Below are 19301 nucleotides of genomic sequence, written 5' to 3'. Positions count from 1 at the left end.
ATAGGCTATTTTAGGGTCATGTCTGAAAAATTTTAGGTGCAGAAATAGTCAATATATTTCCAATGTTGCATGTACTTCCACAGACCAGCAGACGACGGTGATTAAAAAAAACTTTATTTCTCCAACACTCCTCCTAACGCTTTTCGTGTGGTGTCACATGTACTCGTAGGCAGAAATAGTCGAACAAATAAATATCCAGCTGTTCCACATCTCTTTATTGGAGTGGGGTGGAGCAACACATTTCTAATCCTGACATGAAGAGGTAAGCTTCACAGGGAAACTAGAAGGCAGAGAAAAGCTACAGCTGCAGCATTCTGAGCACCAATACTGACAGATCTAAATACTGATTGGAAAAGAGTAAGTATTTTGTGTGTTTTACACAATTGACAAATTAAATGGAAAATTAATTTATTTTTAGCTCCTTTTTGCTTTCCACTGTTGTAGCCATTGGGAAATTATATTTCAAATACAATATAAGGAAGTTCTAGGCAGTAGATTGCAGGCATTTTTTTATGGGTATGGGACAAGGTGTCATGCTATCAGTACAGTGAGTTTGGAAGACAAGGTTTGTTCTTTTAAAACTTTGTTTAAAAAGTAAATGGATTTATGTTTCCTCTTTGAATACACTTTATTCATTGGCTGTACTTCACAAATTCTACTTTATCTACTGACAAGCCATAATCAACACTAACTGCTACATTATGAAATATTACCTACAGTAGATGCAGCAGACAAGTTAAAGGGCCAGCATAGCTCCACATTTCAACATAAATAGGATTTGTGCTCAATGTGCTTTTTACCTACAAAAGTATAGGGTTTTTGTTATTTCTTTAGCTGAACGGGGCAAACAGGGGAACTGGACTACTAAAGCTACTGTATTTTGTCCTCACAAGGCAGATAATTAGACTTCTAGAATACCCTCTGCATAATGGACTCCTTTTAACAAAACCGTCACACAAGAGGAGAATGGAGGGAGTTGTTTAGTGGGAATCTAATTATTTCCAAATGACCAAACATGGCGTGAGTTCATTTTTTCGCCCTGTTTAACTCTAGAAGTCAAAAAAGAATTAAGAGACTTCTATTTTCATTTCTTAACATTTTTGCAAAAAAAAAAAGAAAAAATATGCAGTTGGAACATTTATTAAAGCACATTTTGGATTTGCTAATCCTGTCTAGAAGGGGATAAGTGGAGTAGTAGGACATTGCATTTAACTTTTTTTCAGATTTATTTTCTAAAATATTTAATTATTATTTCGAATTTTTAAAATGCAGTATGTTGGTTTCTAAGTCCTATGGTAAAATGTGAACAGTGAAAAGTTTTCTAAATAACTGTAATGCCAGTTCAGATTCTTTTTTTAATATTTGCAGTATTTGTACCAACTACCGAATAACATTTGCCATTGCTTTTTACTCATTGTATATATTGCAACACTGAGCTCAGTGCTTAGTTTGGAAATCTCATCTACAAGAATATAATACTGAAGTCCTGCAATACTTTTAGTACTTTCAAAGGGAAGGTAGTAGAAATTGTGTGTAGTTCCATTTTTGTTGCCATGTCCAATATCATATGTTCAGATAGATTTGTTCTTTGGCAATGTTTTAGATATTTCAGCATTTGGAACTGTACCATAACAAACACGGTTTTGGAGACTTTTCACAGTACACAAGGTCAGCTATAATCATGTTCTTCTTCATGACAAACATCAGCACCGTGTTCATAATCAGATGTACTCTTCTGTTGCTGTTTCTTTCATTTCTAATCTCTTTTCTTGGCTAAAATATTAGTCGGCTTATTTGTCTTTGTAGCTTAGAATATGGAGTAGCCTTGAGAATTTAAGGACATGAAGAGTTCATATTAGGAAAGGGATCAACCTTTGCCTGAAATTTCACAATCCAGTGTGAAAAAAATGTTTTCACTGTCAAACTAGTGTGCCTAGCATATAAAATCTCCTTTTGCTTAGCACAAAAATTATCTTAGCTACACTACAAATCCATAGTGTCCATACTACATAATTTTACCTTTCTACAAAGCATGATTTTGACTTTGCAAGTTTGTATGTGTGCTCCTCTTTCCGCACTTAATAATACATTGAACCTTCTCTTTCAGATTCTTTTGATCAAATATTTCTTCATCATCATCTGAGACAAAACAGTAAAATAGTACCCCAACAGCAAATCTAAAATATCTGGGGTAATACAACTTTAGGTTAACTTTTAATTAGGGATGCACTGAATCCAGGATTCGGTTCGTTATTCAGCCAGGCTTCAGCCTTTTTCACCAGGATTCGGCCGAATCCTTGTGTCTGGCCGAACTGAATCCAAATCCTAATTTGCATATGTAAATTAGGGGCTGGTAGGGAAATCATGTGACTTTTCATCACAAAAGAAGATTTTTTTCCACATTTTCCTTTCCTGCCCCTAATTTGCATATGCAAATTAGGATTAGGTTCGGTATTCGGCCGAATCTTTCACAGAAGTATGAATGATTTACCCTTCCCACCCCTAATTTGCATATGCAAATAAAAATTTTCGCGAAGGATTCAGGGGTTCGGCCGAATCCAAGATAGTGGATTCGGTGCATCCCTAATTTATATGCAAAATACAGCTTGTTTATACTAAGTACCTGTATTGAATGAACATAGATGATGTGTGGCTTGTGGGCTTTCTGGTACAGAGAATGCTGCATTTTTTTTAGAAATGTGTGGGGCTCATAAAAGTTAAAAGATAGAAGTTAAGAAATGTTTTATATAAATTACAGTTTCAAAATGAAGATTGCCATTATTGGAGCAGGAAGTAGCGGCCTGACTTCTATCAAATGCTGTCTAGATGAAGGTTTGGAGCCCACCTGCTTTGAAAGAAGTGATGATATTGGTGGGGTCTGGAGGTTCGCAGTAAGTAGCACATAAACCCATTAATAAATTACATTTTCACAGTACAGAAGACCATTAGTTAATATTACATACAGTAGTAATAATGATGTAAACATCTCAGATCTGTTCAGTGATTTCACCCAGGTGACTGCCTTACTCCAGAATAAAGGCAAGATACTGTTAAAAATTGGTAGGTATAGGTCATTATTATCACCAATTTTAACAAAACAGTTTCCATTCCATTCTTTCAAATTGAGCTGGGAAGTTCTGTAAATAGGAAAGTACAAATAGAGGCATTACTCCATTCACTGACCAAACCAGAACCAGTGCCTTCCTTCACAGAATTCATTTTAAATAACCAATTAAGTCTGCTCTAGCACCTGTTGGAAATCTGTGTCTCAACATGCAGTGTTAGAATTTGTACAAAGGGAAGATAAACCAATCAAAACTCCAGATACAAAGCCTGTATAAAGAGAGACAGATTTCTGAAGTTAGCTAAGAGTAACTTGATTTATGGTACATGTTTCATTAATGGTAATTAAAAAATGTCACCATCACAAGATGGTGCTTACATTTTTGTTTTCATAATAGTTCCAACCACACCTAAGCATGTATGGCCAGCTTTATTCTACTGCCATTTTACAGTAGTCAGAGGATAATAATGATTGAGGTCAAGGTAATAACTGTCCAAGCAGTCCATTCCCTAGGTTGGGAAAATGGGATGTAAAAATATTTTTTAAAATACACAAAACTTGCCTATACTACATGAAGTACAATGTTTGTGTCCAGTATGCATGTTATGTACTATATTATTTACTATTACAGGTATGGGATCCATGATCCAGAAACTAATTTTCCAGAAAGCTCCGAATTACAGAAAGGCCATATCCCATAGACTTCATTATAATAAAATCAAATTTTAAAAAACTATTTTCTTTTTCTATGTAATAATAAAACAGTACCTTGTACTTGATCCAAACTAAGCTATAATTAATCCTTATTGGAAACAAACCCAGCCTATTGGGTTATTTAATGTTTACATGATTTTCTATTCGATTTAAGGTATGGAGATCCAAATTTCGGAAAGATCCCTTATCCATAAAAAAAACCAGGTCCCGAGCATTATGGATAACAGGTCCAATACCTGTATTTACTATGCAATTATTTTTTATAGCATATCCAGAGAAGTGGGATAAAACTAATAAAGGGAATAAAGGATTCCAGTTATGAAGGAAGGTGGACTTAGATGGCATTGCTTCATTTGAGAAATGGGAACATGCTTACATTGGAAAAATGGCTTATTTCCTAAATACATATATGAAAATATTTGTTTTAGCATGAGGTGGAAAGTGGCAGAGCCAGTATCTATGAGTCTGTGGTCAGTAACACCAGTAAAGAATTGATGTGCTTCAGTGACTTCCCTTATCCAGAGAACTTTCCCAATTACCTTCACAACTCTAAGATGCTGGAGTATTACAGGATGTATGCAAATCATTTTGGTCTTCTGAAATATATCCAGTTCAAGGTAAATACATTCTATAACTCTGTATCCAGTCCAAATACTGTAACAGCTACAAAATGTAACTTTCTGAATCCTTAGGCATTTGGAATTTGAACATTTATCAACAAGACCTATGATGTTTCCAGTATAGCAATGAACTACCATTAGACATCACTGAAAAACATTCACATTGGTTCAAGTCGCTTAAACTCTAGAATTTGGAACCATCCTGTACTGTTTATACATAATAAATGCTGACAAATATTACTACATGTAATGCAATTTTATTGTTTAAGTCTCTAAAAAACAGCGTTTTTAGTGCAACTAACACCAGTATTTGAGATGATGGGAAAGTGTTTTCTCTTAGACACTGGTCATCAGTGTTCGGAAATGTTCTGATTTTGCCAGCACTGGACAATGGAGTGTCACGACAGAAAAGGAAGGCCAGCAGGAAACTGCCGTCTTTGATGCTGTTATGATTTGCTCTGGGCATCATTCTGAGCCACATTTTCCACTGGATAGTTATCCAGGTATGTAAATGTAAAATGTAAGTGTTAAGAGATTATTGATTTATTTAATCTAATTTAATTATAATAGACATAGGAGCATTTAGGTACAACAAATCCATGTCAAAAAACTTCTTTACACCCTCTTACTGAACATGTTTCGACACTCTTTTATCCCTTACTAGAGGAGCACTATATATATATATATATATATATATATATATATATATATATATATATATATATATATATATATATATATATATATATATATATATATATCTGCTATTGTCACCTGGCAGTGTATGATTTAACATTTTCTTGTATTGTGTTTTGGGATTTCGTTGTTTGGTGTAGCTTTTTTGTCAAAACTAGCCAAACAATCATAGATTAGGCACACAGTTTACCAGCCTTTTCCCATCTAATAGTGAGAAGAAACTTGAAAAAGTGGTAAAGTGTAAGTAGCTATACTGTTGAAAGAGGATATAGCAAATCAGAAATAAGCAGTCATTTTGCGCTTTGGGCCCAGCCCTCAGCTACTGTACTTGGATGGATGCCAGACAGACTTCAATTGTGATGGAAACGCATGCGCAGTTGAGTTAAATTTGACAAGGCAGACATAAATGTGGCAGATGCAGTGCCAAGTGAGTTCTGGGAGAAATGCTGCACAAAGGGACTGTGAACTTTGCCCACTGCACTTGCGGATATATATGTGCCCTTACGTCTACCAGAAAACTCACGGATTACAAAGCCCTGAACCAAGAAACTAGCAGAGGCATTGCAGAAGAATAGTAAAATTAGGTCCTTGGTTCAAATGCAGGCAGGATGCTATGCAGATTACTTACAAAACATCTTTAAACCTCCCTGAATGTATTTTAGGTATAAAACAGTTTAAAGGCCAATATTTCCACAGTCGAGAATATAAAACCTCTACTGGATATCAAGGGAAACGTGTTGTGATAATAGGGATGGGCAATTCAGCAACTGATATCGGAGTGGAGCTCAGCCGGACTGCAGCTCAAGTAAGTGCATAAGCTTTATGGTGACTGATCCTTCTTAGTAATTGAATTATTACTGGTTACTATAACACACTTCTTATACTTCCTGATACTTCTTTGTGTGACCCGATTTGAAAGCTGGAACGAAGTAGAAGAGGAAAGCAAATAATTAAAAAAAACTACAAGAAATAAATAATGAATAGTTGATAGGAATAAGTCATATTATAACATATGAAAAGTTAGCTTAAAGGTGAAGCAACCCTTTTAGGTTATTTATTCATACAATTGCTATTGAAATAAGCATTTGCTTAACTCCTGGTTGTTACTTTTTAAACAATGTTGCGAAGTCTTAGTTCCCCAGCCAAGGCAGGTGCCTTGTCTTACAGTGTATCAACAGTCTACTCTAAGCCAATAGAGTATAGAAAGGGCAGCGAGGGACAGACAAACATTGCTTTCTGCAGCATTAATTAATACAAATAGCTGATAAACCATAGAAAAATTGTAACAAATGTATATTGCAAAGTTGCTATGTTGTGTTTGTTTTATTATTCAAATTTTTATTTTTTTGGCATTAACATTCCCTTAAAACGGGTAGTTATGCCGTTCTCTTTTCATACAGAGTACCATTCTAATTTCACTAAACACAGACATATACAGTTGAGTTTATATATCAAGTTGTCCTCATGGCTTTAAATACAAGAGCAAGTTTCCAAAGTTGCCACACAGCACTTCCATTCAAAAATGTTCAACCACCTAGATTTAAAGGAGAACTGAAGCTTAACTAAAGACATTGACTAGAAATGTTGTACATTATGGGGCCCATTTACTTAGTTCTAGTGAAGGAATAGAGGGAAAAAAAGTTTGAATTTCGAATGGTCGAATATGGCTACTTCGACCATTGACTACGACCTTCGAATCGAATGATTCAAACTAAAAATCGTTCGACTATTCGACCATTCGATAGTCGAAGTACTGTCTCTTTAAATAATTCTTCGACCCCTAGTTCGCCACCTAAAACCTACCAAGGCAAATGTTAGCCTATGGGGAAGGTCCCCCTAGGCTTCCTAACAATTTTCTGATCGAAGGAATATCCTTCAATCAATGGATTCACACGATTATTCCTTCGATCGTTTGAATAGGAATAGCGCAAAATCCTTCGACTTCGATATTCGAAGTCGAAGGATTTTACTTCGACAGCCGAATATCGAGGGTTAATTAACCCTCGATATTCGAGCCTAGGTAAATGTGCCAATATGTGTTGGATTCCTGTACCAGCCCACGACAACCACATCCCTTTAGCAGTAAAGATCTGTGTCTCCAAAAATGCCCCCAGTAACTCTCCATCTTCTGCTGATTCACTGACATGCTCTGTGCTGCTGTCACTTACTGAGCTTAGGGACCCACTCACAATATACAGTATACATAGAATAGAAATATTGTAATATAAGGCTGATGACCCCTAAACTTAGCTTCTCAATAGCTTCTCAGAGCCCACTGGGCATGTAAGTGTTGCAGACAATTTCCAAGATGGTGAACCTCTGTGACAGGTTTGAAATCCTTTGAATCATTACTGCTATTGAGAAGCTGAAACTTTAGGCTGGTGCAATAAGTTCATTGTATAAAATATGGCATTCTAGCCATATTAATTTTTAAGGTTTAGTTTTTCTTTAATGAGATATGCCTATCCTACATTAAAAAGTTTGGTCACAAATGTGTAGCCTTACAGAGCATTTGTTTTTAGATGAGGTCAGTGAAAGTTGGAATAAGTCAGAAGAAGAAGGCAAATAATTCAAAAATTATGAAAAAATAAATAATGATGACCAATTGAAAAGTTGCTTAGAATTGGTCATTCTTTAAAATACTTAAAGTTACCTTAAAGGTGAACCACTCCTTTAACATACTATAAATTGATATAACACATAGGGGGTTATTTACTATGGTCCGAATATGCGAAATTCCTCGAAATCTGAAAAATTCGTGATTTATTTTGTTATAATAGGCTTTTAAAAAAATCTAAAATTTTTCGGATTTCGAAAAATTTGCTTTTCTCTTCTACTTCTTTTTCGGAATTTATTAAACCCCGAGGGCTAAAAAGCCTGAATATAAAAACACGGCATCTCAAACCTGTAGAGGTTGCATAAAAGTCAATGGGAACATTCCCATTGATTTTTGGTTATGTCGGGGGTTTCAGGCAATTTCACAATGTTTTCGGAGCTTTCGGGTAAAAACTCAGAAAACTTTCCAGGAAAATTCACGAAAAAAGCGTGAAAATTTGAGCTTTTCCCGCAAAGGTAGTTTTTGGGAAAATGTAATAATAAATAAGCGTTAAAATCCTGATCGGGATAGAATGGAGTTTGTAGCAGCTGATATTGAGATAAATTCGGACCTTCATGAATAACCCCCTTACAGTATAAGTATTAGTTACAACAAATTAAAATACAAGGGTAAAAAGGGAAAGAGAGCAAATATTTAAATGGTAAGAGTCCCTTTAACCACATATCTCCTGTCTAAATAATATTAAGCTGGAATGCTGAATCAGAGTTAAAGCTGATGTGCTAAACCCATAACAGCCTTGTTAATTTTTTTTTTCTAAATAATTTTATAAGTTAATGTTCTACATACTGTGGTTGGTATAAAATAATTTGTTTTTCACTCTGTTACTGCTTAAGGTATTTCTCAGCACAAAAAGAGGATCATGGGTAATAAGGCGTGTGTCTGATAATGGTTACCCTTCAGATGTCTTGGCAAATAGGCGCTTTCATAACTGGATGAGGAACATTCTGCCTTCAGATCTTGTCATGTGGAACACAGAGAAAAAATTTAATCAGTGGTTTGACCATGTTAACTATGGCCTGCAGCCAACTGACAGGTACTAAATGATATATATGAAATAAGGCAATGTAGAGTTAAAAACTAATCCAACTGGAAAATAATTACTGGACCTAATTCTGTTGGCTAAATGGCTTGATCCCACAGATTGCTGAGGACCCTGGGAGACGAACACTGGTGACTTCAGTGTTCCATACGGCGGGTAATTTAAAGTTGTATAGAGGTCTTTATTATAAATGTTGCTGCAAATGCTTGAAGTTACTACTTTTTCTTACAAATGTCCAGGGAACCTTAATAAAGACAAGAGAGTTAATATAATGCCCTACACATGATCCCACTGTAACATTAATGTTCCATATGTTATGAAATGCCTGGAGAAAAACGGTTACCCAAAAAAGGACTTTTGCGGGCAATTCCACTTCCGAACTTTAATGCATTTTTGGCACACATAATATGATGTAAGTGACATAAGATTGAGGAAGATCTCACTTCTTTTTATCACTTCGCCTGATCTGAAGTGGTGAAAAAATCTGGCAAAAGAGGTAACGTTCAGTAAAATCCGCACTTTAGTGAATTTTCGGAGTAGCGTCCATTCGCCAGAGTGAAAATACGCCTGGCGATAGGGTCCGAAACTGCACTAGCAACGGTCTGGTTCACTAGCGAATTCGCTATTGCGCCTGTTAGTGAATTGCCGATGTCCCTGTGGGTGGCAATGCTAGCGAATTGTCACTAGCGTTAGCCACTTCGCTCTTTAGTAAATCTGTATAGTGTAGTAAATATAGTGTAGTATGTAGTAAATCTATGTCTTCAGCCTCTTGCTCATATATCTAAATACTTGTCTGTATCTGGTTCATGCTGTGAGCAAAGGGTGCCAACTTTAGATCAGTATGAGCTGCGCTGATACAAACAAATGTGGAAGTTACAGCATGGATGCACTGCTGATCTGTGTGCAACATAACCCAATTAATATAATTATCTATGATCAATCATGTTTTTCATGTGCAATGTCAGTATATGGAATTTCTTAGGGCAGCCAGTAAGTACAGCCCCATTGTAGCCTGCACCCACCGGCACTCCTTAATTTGTGTGTTTGTTTAATAAAATTGTGCAGCTATCTGTTCACTTGTATAGGATGTTTAGGAGCATATGTAAGTGAGTAGAGAGTTTCAGACTCTGTTAAGCTCTACTTTCAGATTTTCATGAATATGATGCATCAAATGGAAGCCAGATTAGCAATATCAAAGGTTCCAATTTAGTCTACCACTTTACTAGTAAAAGAATTAGTAAGGCATGATCTTTCCTTTGCCAGAATGAACAAAGGCAGCCCTTCTTTATCACAGCTTTGTAGATGGAGCCTATCATCATTTCTAAATAGCATACATCCATTTAAAGTCATATCATGTGTCCTAAAGAATTGTAGATCACCCAGAGCCACTGTAATGTTAAACCGGACCTGTCACCTGCACATAAAAGTTGTTTGAAAATATAAACATGGAACCCAAATTCTTTTTTTTATTAAAGCATCCATACCTTCCTACATATCACTGCCCTCCTCACATCCCCTCTCCCAACGCTCTATAATTGTGTAGGGCACTATGTTTGGGCATTAGGTCCCCCGTTCTTGTGCATACACAAGATTTTGGAGTGATGCACAACTTGTCTTAATAACCGTGTCCACAAAATGGCTCCTGCTTGAGTGCTGTGATTGTGTAATTCAAAGACAGAAGGAAATAAAATGTAAATAATAAATGTAGTACAAGTACATTTTATTTTGTTCAATAACGTTATAGAAAAATAATTTTGAATTATTTCTTAGGGTGACAGGTCCCCTTTAATACATGTCATAGTGATTGTTTTAATCCTTTCAGCTGTTTAATATAGTTAGAAAAAAATAGGATTTTCCATTTAAATTCATAGAATTACTTTGAGTTTAACTAAGCAAATGCTGTGTCCTTATTTGACCCTGAAAAGATCATGTCAGTTTATGTTCAATGTTGATCTGTTAAAAGAATAACTTATTGTTCAGCAGCTCTCCAGTTTGGAATTTCAGCAGTTATCTGGTTGCTAGAGTCCAATATACTTTAGCATCAGGCATGTGGTTAGCATGAGAATGTGGAATTTGAGTTACAAGAGGTACTCAATAGGTAGATAAGTATTTAAAAACAATAACAACAAAATAAAACTGTATAGTCATGAAGTAATTGTTTTTTTACTGTTGGTGGGGCGGGGTCAGTGACCCCCTTTGGATGGAAAGAGACAGAAGAGGAAACAAATATTTTAAAAATATAAAAAAAAATGAAACCTTATTGAAAGGTTGCTAAGAACAGGACACTTTATAACATATAACAAATTCAAAGGTGAACTATCCGTTTCAAGCTATACGTCATATGATATTTCATTGTGCCCAACTCTCAAAGTGTGTTATGATTTTCATGTAGGAGCCAATTTAAAGAGCCATTATTCAATGATGACTTGCCAAGCCGTATTACTTGTGGATCCTTGCTTGTGAAGACATCGGTGAGAGAAATAACTGAAACAGCAGTGCAGTTTGATGATGGGACTGTAGAAGAAAATATCGATGTTATCATCTTTGCCACGGGATATAATTATTGCTTTCCATTTCTGGATGAATCTGTTATAAAAATAGACAGTAGCAGAACATATTTATACAAAAATATCATCCCTCCAAACTTAGAGAAGGCTACGCTTGGCATACTTGGACTTATTCAGCCTCTTGGACCTATTATGCCAACTACAGAACTGCAGGCACGATGGATAAGCAGAATTTTCAAAGGTAAGTTCTGCAGAAAGAATGCTGTTAGTCCCCTGCATAGCACTTCTGTTCATACTTCTCATCATGCATTAAAATACACTTATAGGAATGAGTGCCGAGTCCACTTAAGCATATTAAAGCCAGAAATATATATTTGCAGTTTATAAAAGTACACATACACAACCACAGACTTTTATCTGGTAAGGCTAAACACTTAAAAGCAAAAAATAACAATAAGATTTACAGTTAGTTAGTTAGTATAGGTATTGGTATTTATAGTTATAGTGTATGTGTAAGTGCATAGATAGAGCTGTATAAATATCTTCATATATTGTAATGCGGTTTATGTGGAGGGTTGAACTTGATAGACTTTGGTCTTATTAGAACCCAAGCATTTGTGTAAGGGATTTTGGGAAACTAAGAGGCAGATTTATCAAGGGTTAAATTTCGAGTTGGTGGGAGTTATTTTAAACTCCCATAAACTCGAAATTCGAATAAAAAAAGACCTACCGAAATTTAATTAAAAAAAAAAAAACACATATTTTTTAACTTCGGGTGAATAGGCTGTATTTGATCATTCGAATAGAATTTGGATCGCATTCGATAAAATTTGATTCAAAGGACTTTTTTCAAATGACTCCAAATAGGTTCTAGGAGGTCCCCCATAGGCTAAAACAGCAATTCGTCAGGTTATGGATGGCGAATCGTCGAAGTCAAATTTTTAAAGAGACAGTACGTGATAAATTTAGATATTCAAATTTTAGAATTTTTTTTAAAATTTAGACTATTCCCTAGTCAAATTACACTAAAATAATAAAAAAAATAAAAATAACCTCGAAATTCGAATATAAAAATTACATTTTTCAATTCGACCCTTGATAAATCTGCCCCTAAGTATCATGGTTTTCTTTTAATCTGTGCAATTAGGTATTTTGTGTAGAATAAAAATACATTTATATTTGTTTCTGGAAGTTTGAGTCAGTTATTGTTTCTCTCCATCTCATTGTACTTCAATATGACCTAAGTCAAGCTCCAGGGTTTTTTCTGCTTGGGTTCTACCTTTAACAATGCAAACAAATCATGCGACACATTCAGTTACATTGAGTAGGAGGAACAACAGCCTGCCAGAAAGCAGTTCCATCCTAAAGTGCTGGCTCTTTCTGAAGCACATGACCAGGCAAAAAGACCTGAGATCACTATAAAACATCAGCATCAAGCAGTATTTTAAAGTGTAATGAATATATTCTACTGTTGCAGGGTTGTGCAGGTTCCCTCCGATAAATGAGGTGATGGATGAACTTGAAAAGGACAGAAAAATCTTCATCAAAAGGTATATGAGTGGCTTCCTTTCACTGTCTCCTTAGCTGTGTTCTTTTAAAGGACACAATATATAGGACTTGTGTTAAACATGTAGTCTGCCAATTATTTTAATTGAAAAATCAATATTTTCCTAATGCTTTTGTCATTATGTAGAGCTAAAGAAAAATTGTTTCGTTTTTATAAGTACTTACTCCCCCATCCCCCTCCAAGTAGTGTAATTTATTTAAAGAGAGATAATTAGCTTGGGATAAATTACTTATCTCAACAAAGAAAAATTCGTCCACTTTCTATTCATTCCAATGGATTTTTAGAAGGGTACAAGCAGTGACTTGGCAAAACCTGGAAGAGAGAGGAAGTGCTAAAGTGAAGGTGGTTTAATTTTAATTGTGTTGTTTAGTGCAAAAATAATATTTTTTTCTTAAATGGGTGGTTTACCTTTAAGTAAACTTTTAGTATGTTATAAAATTCTAAGCAACTTTTCATTTAGTCTTCCTTATTAATTTTTTAATCACATTTTTATTATCTGTCTTTTTTTTCTGACTTTTTTTCCAGCATACAAATGGGGGTCACTGGCCCATCTAAAAAACAAATGCTCTTTAAAGGAGAAGGAAAGCCCCAGGGCGGAAAACCCCTCCCCCCCTCCCGTGTATTGCCCCCCCTCCCTCCTCCCCCCTGGCCTACCCCTCCCGCTGGGCAAATGCCCCTAACTTGTTACTCACCCCTCTGCGCAGGTCCTGTCCACGGAGTTTCACAGTCGCCATCTTCTCCCACGCGCGTCTTCTTCCTGCTCTGACCGGCGTCTTCTGGCGCATGCGCAGTAGGAACAGGTACCGGTACAGCTCTATTGCGCATGCGCCGAATGTCACGAAGTGAAATCGGAAAACTTCGTGACATTCGGCGCATGCGCAATAGAGCTGTACCGTACCTGTTCCTACTGCGCATGCGCCAGAAGACGCCGGTCAGAGCAGGAAGAAGACGCGCGTGGGAGAAGATGGCGACTGTGAACTCCGTGGACAGGACCTGCGCAGAGGGGTGAGTAACAAGTTAGGGGCATTTGCCCAGCGGGAGGGGTAGGCCAGGGGGGAGGAGGGAGGGGGGGCAATACACGGGAGGGGGGAGGGGTTTGCGCCCTGGGGCTTTCCTTCTCCTTTAAGGCTACACATTTAGGGGCAAATTTACTTATGGTCGAATATCGAGGGTTAATTAACCGTCGATATTTGACTTCCGAATTTAAATCCTTCGAATATCGAAGTAGAAGGATTTACCGCAATTCGTTCTATCGAACGATCGAAAAATCCTTCAAATAATTTGATTCAAAGGATTTTAATCCATCGATCGAACAATTTTTCTTCGATCTAAAAAAGATAGCTAAGCCTATGGGGACCTTCCCCATAGGCTAACATTGACTTCGGTAGCTTTTAGGAGGCAAACTAGGGGGTCCAAGTTTTTTTTTAAAGAGACAGTACTTCGACTATCGAATGGTCAAAAAACTATTTTTAGTTTGAATCGTTCGATTCGAAGTCGTAGTCGAAGGTCAAAGTAGCTCATTCGATGGTCGAAGTAGCCAAAAAAAAATTCGAAATTCAAAGTATTTTTTATTCTATTCCTTCACTCGAACTAAGTAAATGGGCCCCTTATTGTTATTGCTACTTTTTATTGCTCGTCTTTCTATTCAGGCCCTCTCATATTCAGATTACAAGTTTGTGTTTAAATCAATGCATGATAGCTAAAGTAAGTTGGACCCTAGCTATCAGATTGCTGAAAATTGCTGTGGAATAAAAGGCTAAATAGTACAAAATCCACAAATAATAAAAACTAAAGCATATTCAGTAAACCAATCCTTACCTTGGAGGATGACTGTAAGCTCTAGTGCAGGGTGACCATCCAATGCTGCTGCTTTAATCCCAGAACTTCAGGACAGAAGTGCAGAATGATTGGAACATACAAACATTTTCATAGATCTCTACACAAAGGAATGACTGATTGAAAAAAACACCTGGCAATGTGTTTCTTGACTAATACTGAACATGTTGTCGCTGACTCTTTTCTTGTTACCAACAGATATGGTACAACAAGAGAGAATCGTTTGCAAGTGGATTTCATTGAATACCTGGACAGCTTGGCTTCTGATATTGGTGTCAAGCCCAATATTTTGCGTCTGTTTCTAACTGATCCATTGCTAGCTCTGGCTGTCTGTTTTGGACCATGCACACCAGCTCAATTTCGTTTGCAAGGCCCAGGAAAATGGCCACAGGCCAGAAAGCAAATCATGACCACATGGGATCGTATTATAAAGTCATCAAAGACACGAACTGTGAAAAGCCAAGGGCCAAGATTTGTGACCGCTGCTCTTCTGTTGGCCATTCTTTGCCTTGTAGTTCTGCTGTTGTCTATTTTCATTAACTAAAAATAATTCAAATAAGGTATAGAGTATTCCATACATATATATATGGAATCATTTATTTGTTATTGTAAAATCTGACGACATGCACAATTTCGACAAATATTATTGTAAGGCACACGATATTATTCTGAAGTAGTTTGAACCAGAGAGGCAAATGCACAGATCAGTGTTGGTAAAATATACACAGATACTTCATATAATCTGGACATAATTACACATTCCTATAGATTTATATATATATAACTAGACGAAAAAAACGCACCAAACAGGGCTTAGTATAAAGTCCAAATATCAAACTTTATTTTCAACGTTTCGGCTCCATAGCTTGAGCCGTCTTCCTGTATATACAGGGGCGGAACTACCGGGGGAGCAGGGGGTACACCCCCTCAGGGCCCCCCGGCAGTCCGCGCGCCGCGCATATCCCGGGCCAGTTCCGGGTTTACGGAGGGGGGCGGGGGGCCCAGCTGCGTGTCCTGCGCCAGGGCCTGCCCCCCTCTAGTTCCGTCTCTGTGTATATATAACCGTAAACTGCAATTACATTCCATTTTAGTAACTACTATAATTAATAAGCTAGTTCAGGGGACTACTAATGTATACATTAAGAAAAACATTTGATTTTTGCAAAATATATTCATTTGGTCTATTATTGCTCTTAGTTCGACACTGAATTGTTATTTTGCAATGTTTGATTATAAAACCGTTGTTTAATTAAGGACCACCATAAAATTATGTTTACGCTATTGCAGTAAGAAACCTCCATGAGCTATGAACTGGACAGCTTTTTTTCAAACGATAGTAATAATTAGGAAGGAATCAATTACTAATTCATGTTTTCTCTGTAGAGATGTATAAGCAATGGGGATCAATCACAAGCCGGAAGTTATCAAATTTACATTATTTATCTCCATGTAAGAGAACCAACCTTACAATTAAAAAGAGAAGGGAAAGTTCCAAGCCAAGGGGAGTGTTTTAATTGTGGTTCTATGAGTCTCTCGGAATTAATTCAAACACACCAGCTACGTATAAGCAAAGGTTTATTACATACATAGAATGAAGAAGATATCCATTAGTATATGAGCAAAGCACCTTCAATCTGCAACCAAGACTGGGAGATCCTGGAACAGTCAGCAGATAGAATCCCTCAAACGGAGCACGGAAGGTCCTGTGGTGGCACGAGTCAACTCCACAAGTGAGATCTCAACTGACCGAATGGAGACCCCCAGTTTATATAGGCTTAGCAAAACATGAGCTCATATAGTAATTTAGTAAGAAGATACAATGATTTGGTTAATAACAGATCTTGCTTCCCATGCGTTTATCAGGATCTGGCCAGACTCCCAAAAAGCACATCCGAAGCAGAGATCTTATCTTAGCTAGCTGGTAGCTGAATAGCATATTGTGCCCCTATCTATAGTAAAGAAGAGTCTGATAAGGGATTCAGAAATCATAAGCATATTAGATAATACATATAAGAATATCCAGAATAAAACTGAGTTGTTAGTTCCCATGAATTCTCTTGCACAAAGCTTCATTATACAGAATTATAGATAATAATGATGTATACTATGATATAAAGCTTTGTTATACACAATTAAACATCATAAAGCTGTCTTTTTAAACTATATTGGGCTCAACATACATCGGGTTCAACAGTAGAACAGTTCTTTGTGTTATATTTTTATACAGTTCTTTATCAAAGTATTACAATGAGCTATTGGGTTTAATCAGAGTATTACCATGAGCCATTATTGAAAAAAAACTCCTATTAATACAGGGGGTGTCAAATGTTAGTGCAACCGAAGGATTGTATTTACCTGATACCCTGGGCCAGTGCACCTATTAGCAGAAAACATCACTGACACTAGCACTAGCCAGTGAGCGACCCTTTTCCACCCTTCTTCAGAATCCAGAATCTAGCCAATGCACTGGAACGAAACAGCTGTTTTTTTTTAAAGTCCGGTTTTCAACTCTAATGCGCATGTGTGCCCACTCTCTCTCTCTAGTGCCAGCTGCACCAATACAAAACTGGGGATTACCACCTTCCATATTGTTTGTGGAACAGAAACTAGACCCACCTTTGGCTTATATTTTACTAGGGGCGCCAGATCATGTTTGTCACATATGAGAAGTACTCCTACATATGATATGAATATACTGTACATCATCATTCTTTCATGAGTTCTGCAAGTAGAAAACATTCATTTTGTAGGTAAATTCCATCCTCCCTGTTACATTCTAGGGGTCACTGAACCAGATTATGAGGTTGTACATTTTATATATCCCATTCAGACATAACCAATAGGAAGTCTATATACATTCACTCAAAAAGTGTTACAATTAAGGAGTGACAGTAGTAGATTTTTGGAATTGTTTCACTTATATTAGTTCCATTCACACTGGCATCCCTTTTCAGCATGATTTCTTTAGCTTGATTTACATTGTCTCTAATATCATTTTTCTACCACCCATTACAGTATGTCTTTTCATGAGAATCAACAATCTGTTTTTTTCTTACTAGATGGGGCTTGGTGAATATGTTTAATAAACAGACTGGGCTCAGAATTTTTTCACCTGGTCATAACAGTAAATAATGCATAGTAACATAGTGTTGCGATAATTAGATTTGTATATGTTATATTCTGGCTGTGTTAGCACATTTGCCATTTGTTACATGCCATTGTCATGGAATATATTTTCTTTGTAATATTTATTCTTATGGCCACTTCTTTTCATGAAAAGAGAACATTTTAATGGAGCCACACACACCATATTTTATGCAGCCAGGGAGCTTACCTCTTTTATTGGGACCACCTGTGCATCATAATTTTGAGGGGTGCAACCCTCCCTTCATCAGTCACTATTTAAGAGCTAGGTTTGGGTTGCTGCTCTGCATTTTGGGAACTAGTAGGATAAATGGAGCTGTAATGGGGGGGGTGCACTAGTGTTCTATGTGAGGCCTTCCCAGAGCTACTACATTTTATGCTTAGCATTAGTTCTTCTTTAAGTAAATTAGAGCAATTGCCACTTTCATTAAATTGAAAATGCTACAACTATCCAATTGTAGATTGTACTGTCTCCGTATTTGCAGCCATGCTTTGGGATATTTTTTTTACTTGAAGTTTGTCCAAGAACGAATGTATGTCCATGCAATGCTCACTTCAAGGGAAACTTCATGATCCATAGCCTTATAACAGTAGGGTTTATATGTGTCTGGTTACTTGTCTTTTCTGTACTATTATTTTGGTGTAGAGCTTCTGATTTTTAACAACTCATGGTGGAATTTACTGACTCAGTTGGGACCATTTACAACTGCAAGAGCAATTGCTGTGCAAATTTCCCTGCAGTCAGTTGGGTGTAAAACCCCATTAATTTAAGCTACTTGCATCAACATATCTGGGAAAATGCTGCATTGTGTGCAAAAAATGGTTATTGTGCTTGAAATTGCACACTCATTGCACTTATGGATGTATATAAACCCTAATGTGTTAATGAACATTATTTAATTGAGTCAGTAGAATTGAATAGTGCAAAAAACACATGATTTTAAAACTTTATTTGGGTATGTCAAAAATGTGTTTATTTTCTTCTGAACTGAGTCAAACTGTCGTTTCTCAATCATCAGGTTTTTTCCTGTTGTGTCTATATAGTACAGGAATACAATTAATAGCACAGTATTTCTTTTATAATGATGTCCAGCAGAAGATGGTAAAGTTGGAGTGTATATTAGGCTCCTGTCTTGTGTTACTAATAGTTATTGCTGTTGTAATAAGAATGCAGAGTAGAGTACAGCTTACCCCATACTCAACATATATGAGCAAATGAACCAGAAGAGAAGTAGTGTCTATTGTGCTATGATCCTCTATTATGAATACTACATTTTTGTTTTTGCCACTTTTCATATAATTGAAAAAATATTTACAAAGCACTAGTAACATTTTTATAGTTACACAGCATTAATAGAATCACCTAAGTATCTAATGTTCCAGTTTGTGATAGTTACTAGGATGTAAAAACTTGAGGACAAGAAATGAATAAAACAAACATTTCCATGCAAGTACAAGGTAATCAAAACATAGCAGCAGTTCACTGAGAAGCCACTA

At 36.5% G+C, this 19301-nt stretch overlaps 1 protein-coding gene across 3 annotated transcripts; it reads left to right on the top strand.

The window, feature by feature from the left end:
• Nucleotides 1–201: 201 nt before the first annotated feature.
• On the top strand, nt 202–16802 carry fmo2.L (flavin containing dimethylaniline monooxygenase 2 L homeolog). Of its 3 annotated transcripts, XR_005966767.1 has the most exons (10): nt 202–357; nt 2759–2891; nt 4207–4395; nt 4739–4901; nt 5757–5899; nt 8545–8744; nt 11143–11498; nt 12735–12807; nt 14859–15290; nt 15356–16160. XR_005966767.1 is itself a non-coding variant. In NM_001089978.1 (9 exon segments), coding segments are annotated over 8 exon segments (1596 nt in total). In that variant the 5' UTR covers nt 282–357; nt 2759–2765; the 3' UTR covers nt 15205–16802.
• The last annotated feature ends 2499 nt before the right edge of the window (nt 16803–19301 follow it).

Source organism: Xenopus laevis, chromosome 4L, assembly GCF_017654675.1.
Source record: "Xenopus laevis strain J_2021 chromosome 4L, Xenopus_laevis_v10.1, whole genome shotgun sequence".
NCBI lineage: Eukaryota > Metazoa > Chordata > Amphibia > Anura > Pipidae > Xenopus > Xenopus laevis.
Note: the sequence above shows the minus strand (reverse complement) of the source record. Positions and strands in the feature narration are given on the sequence as shown.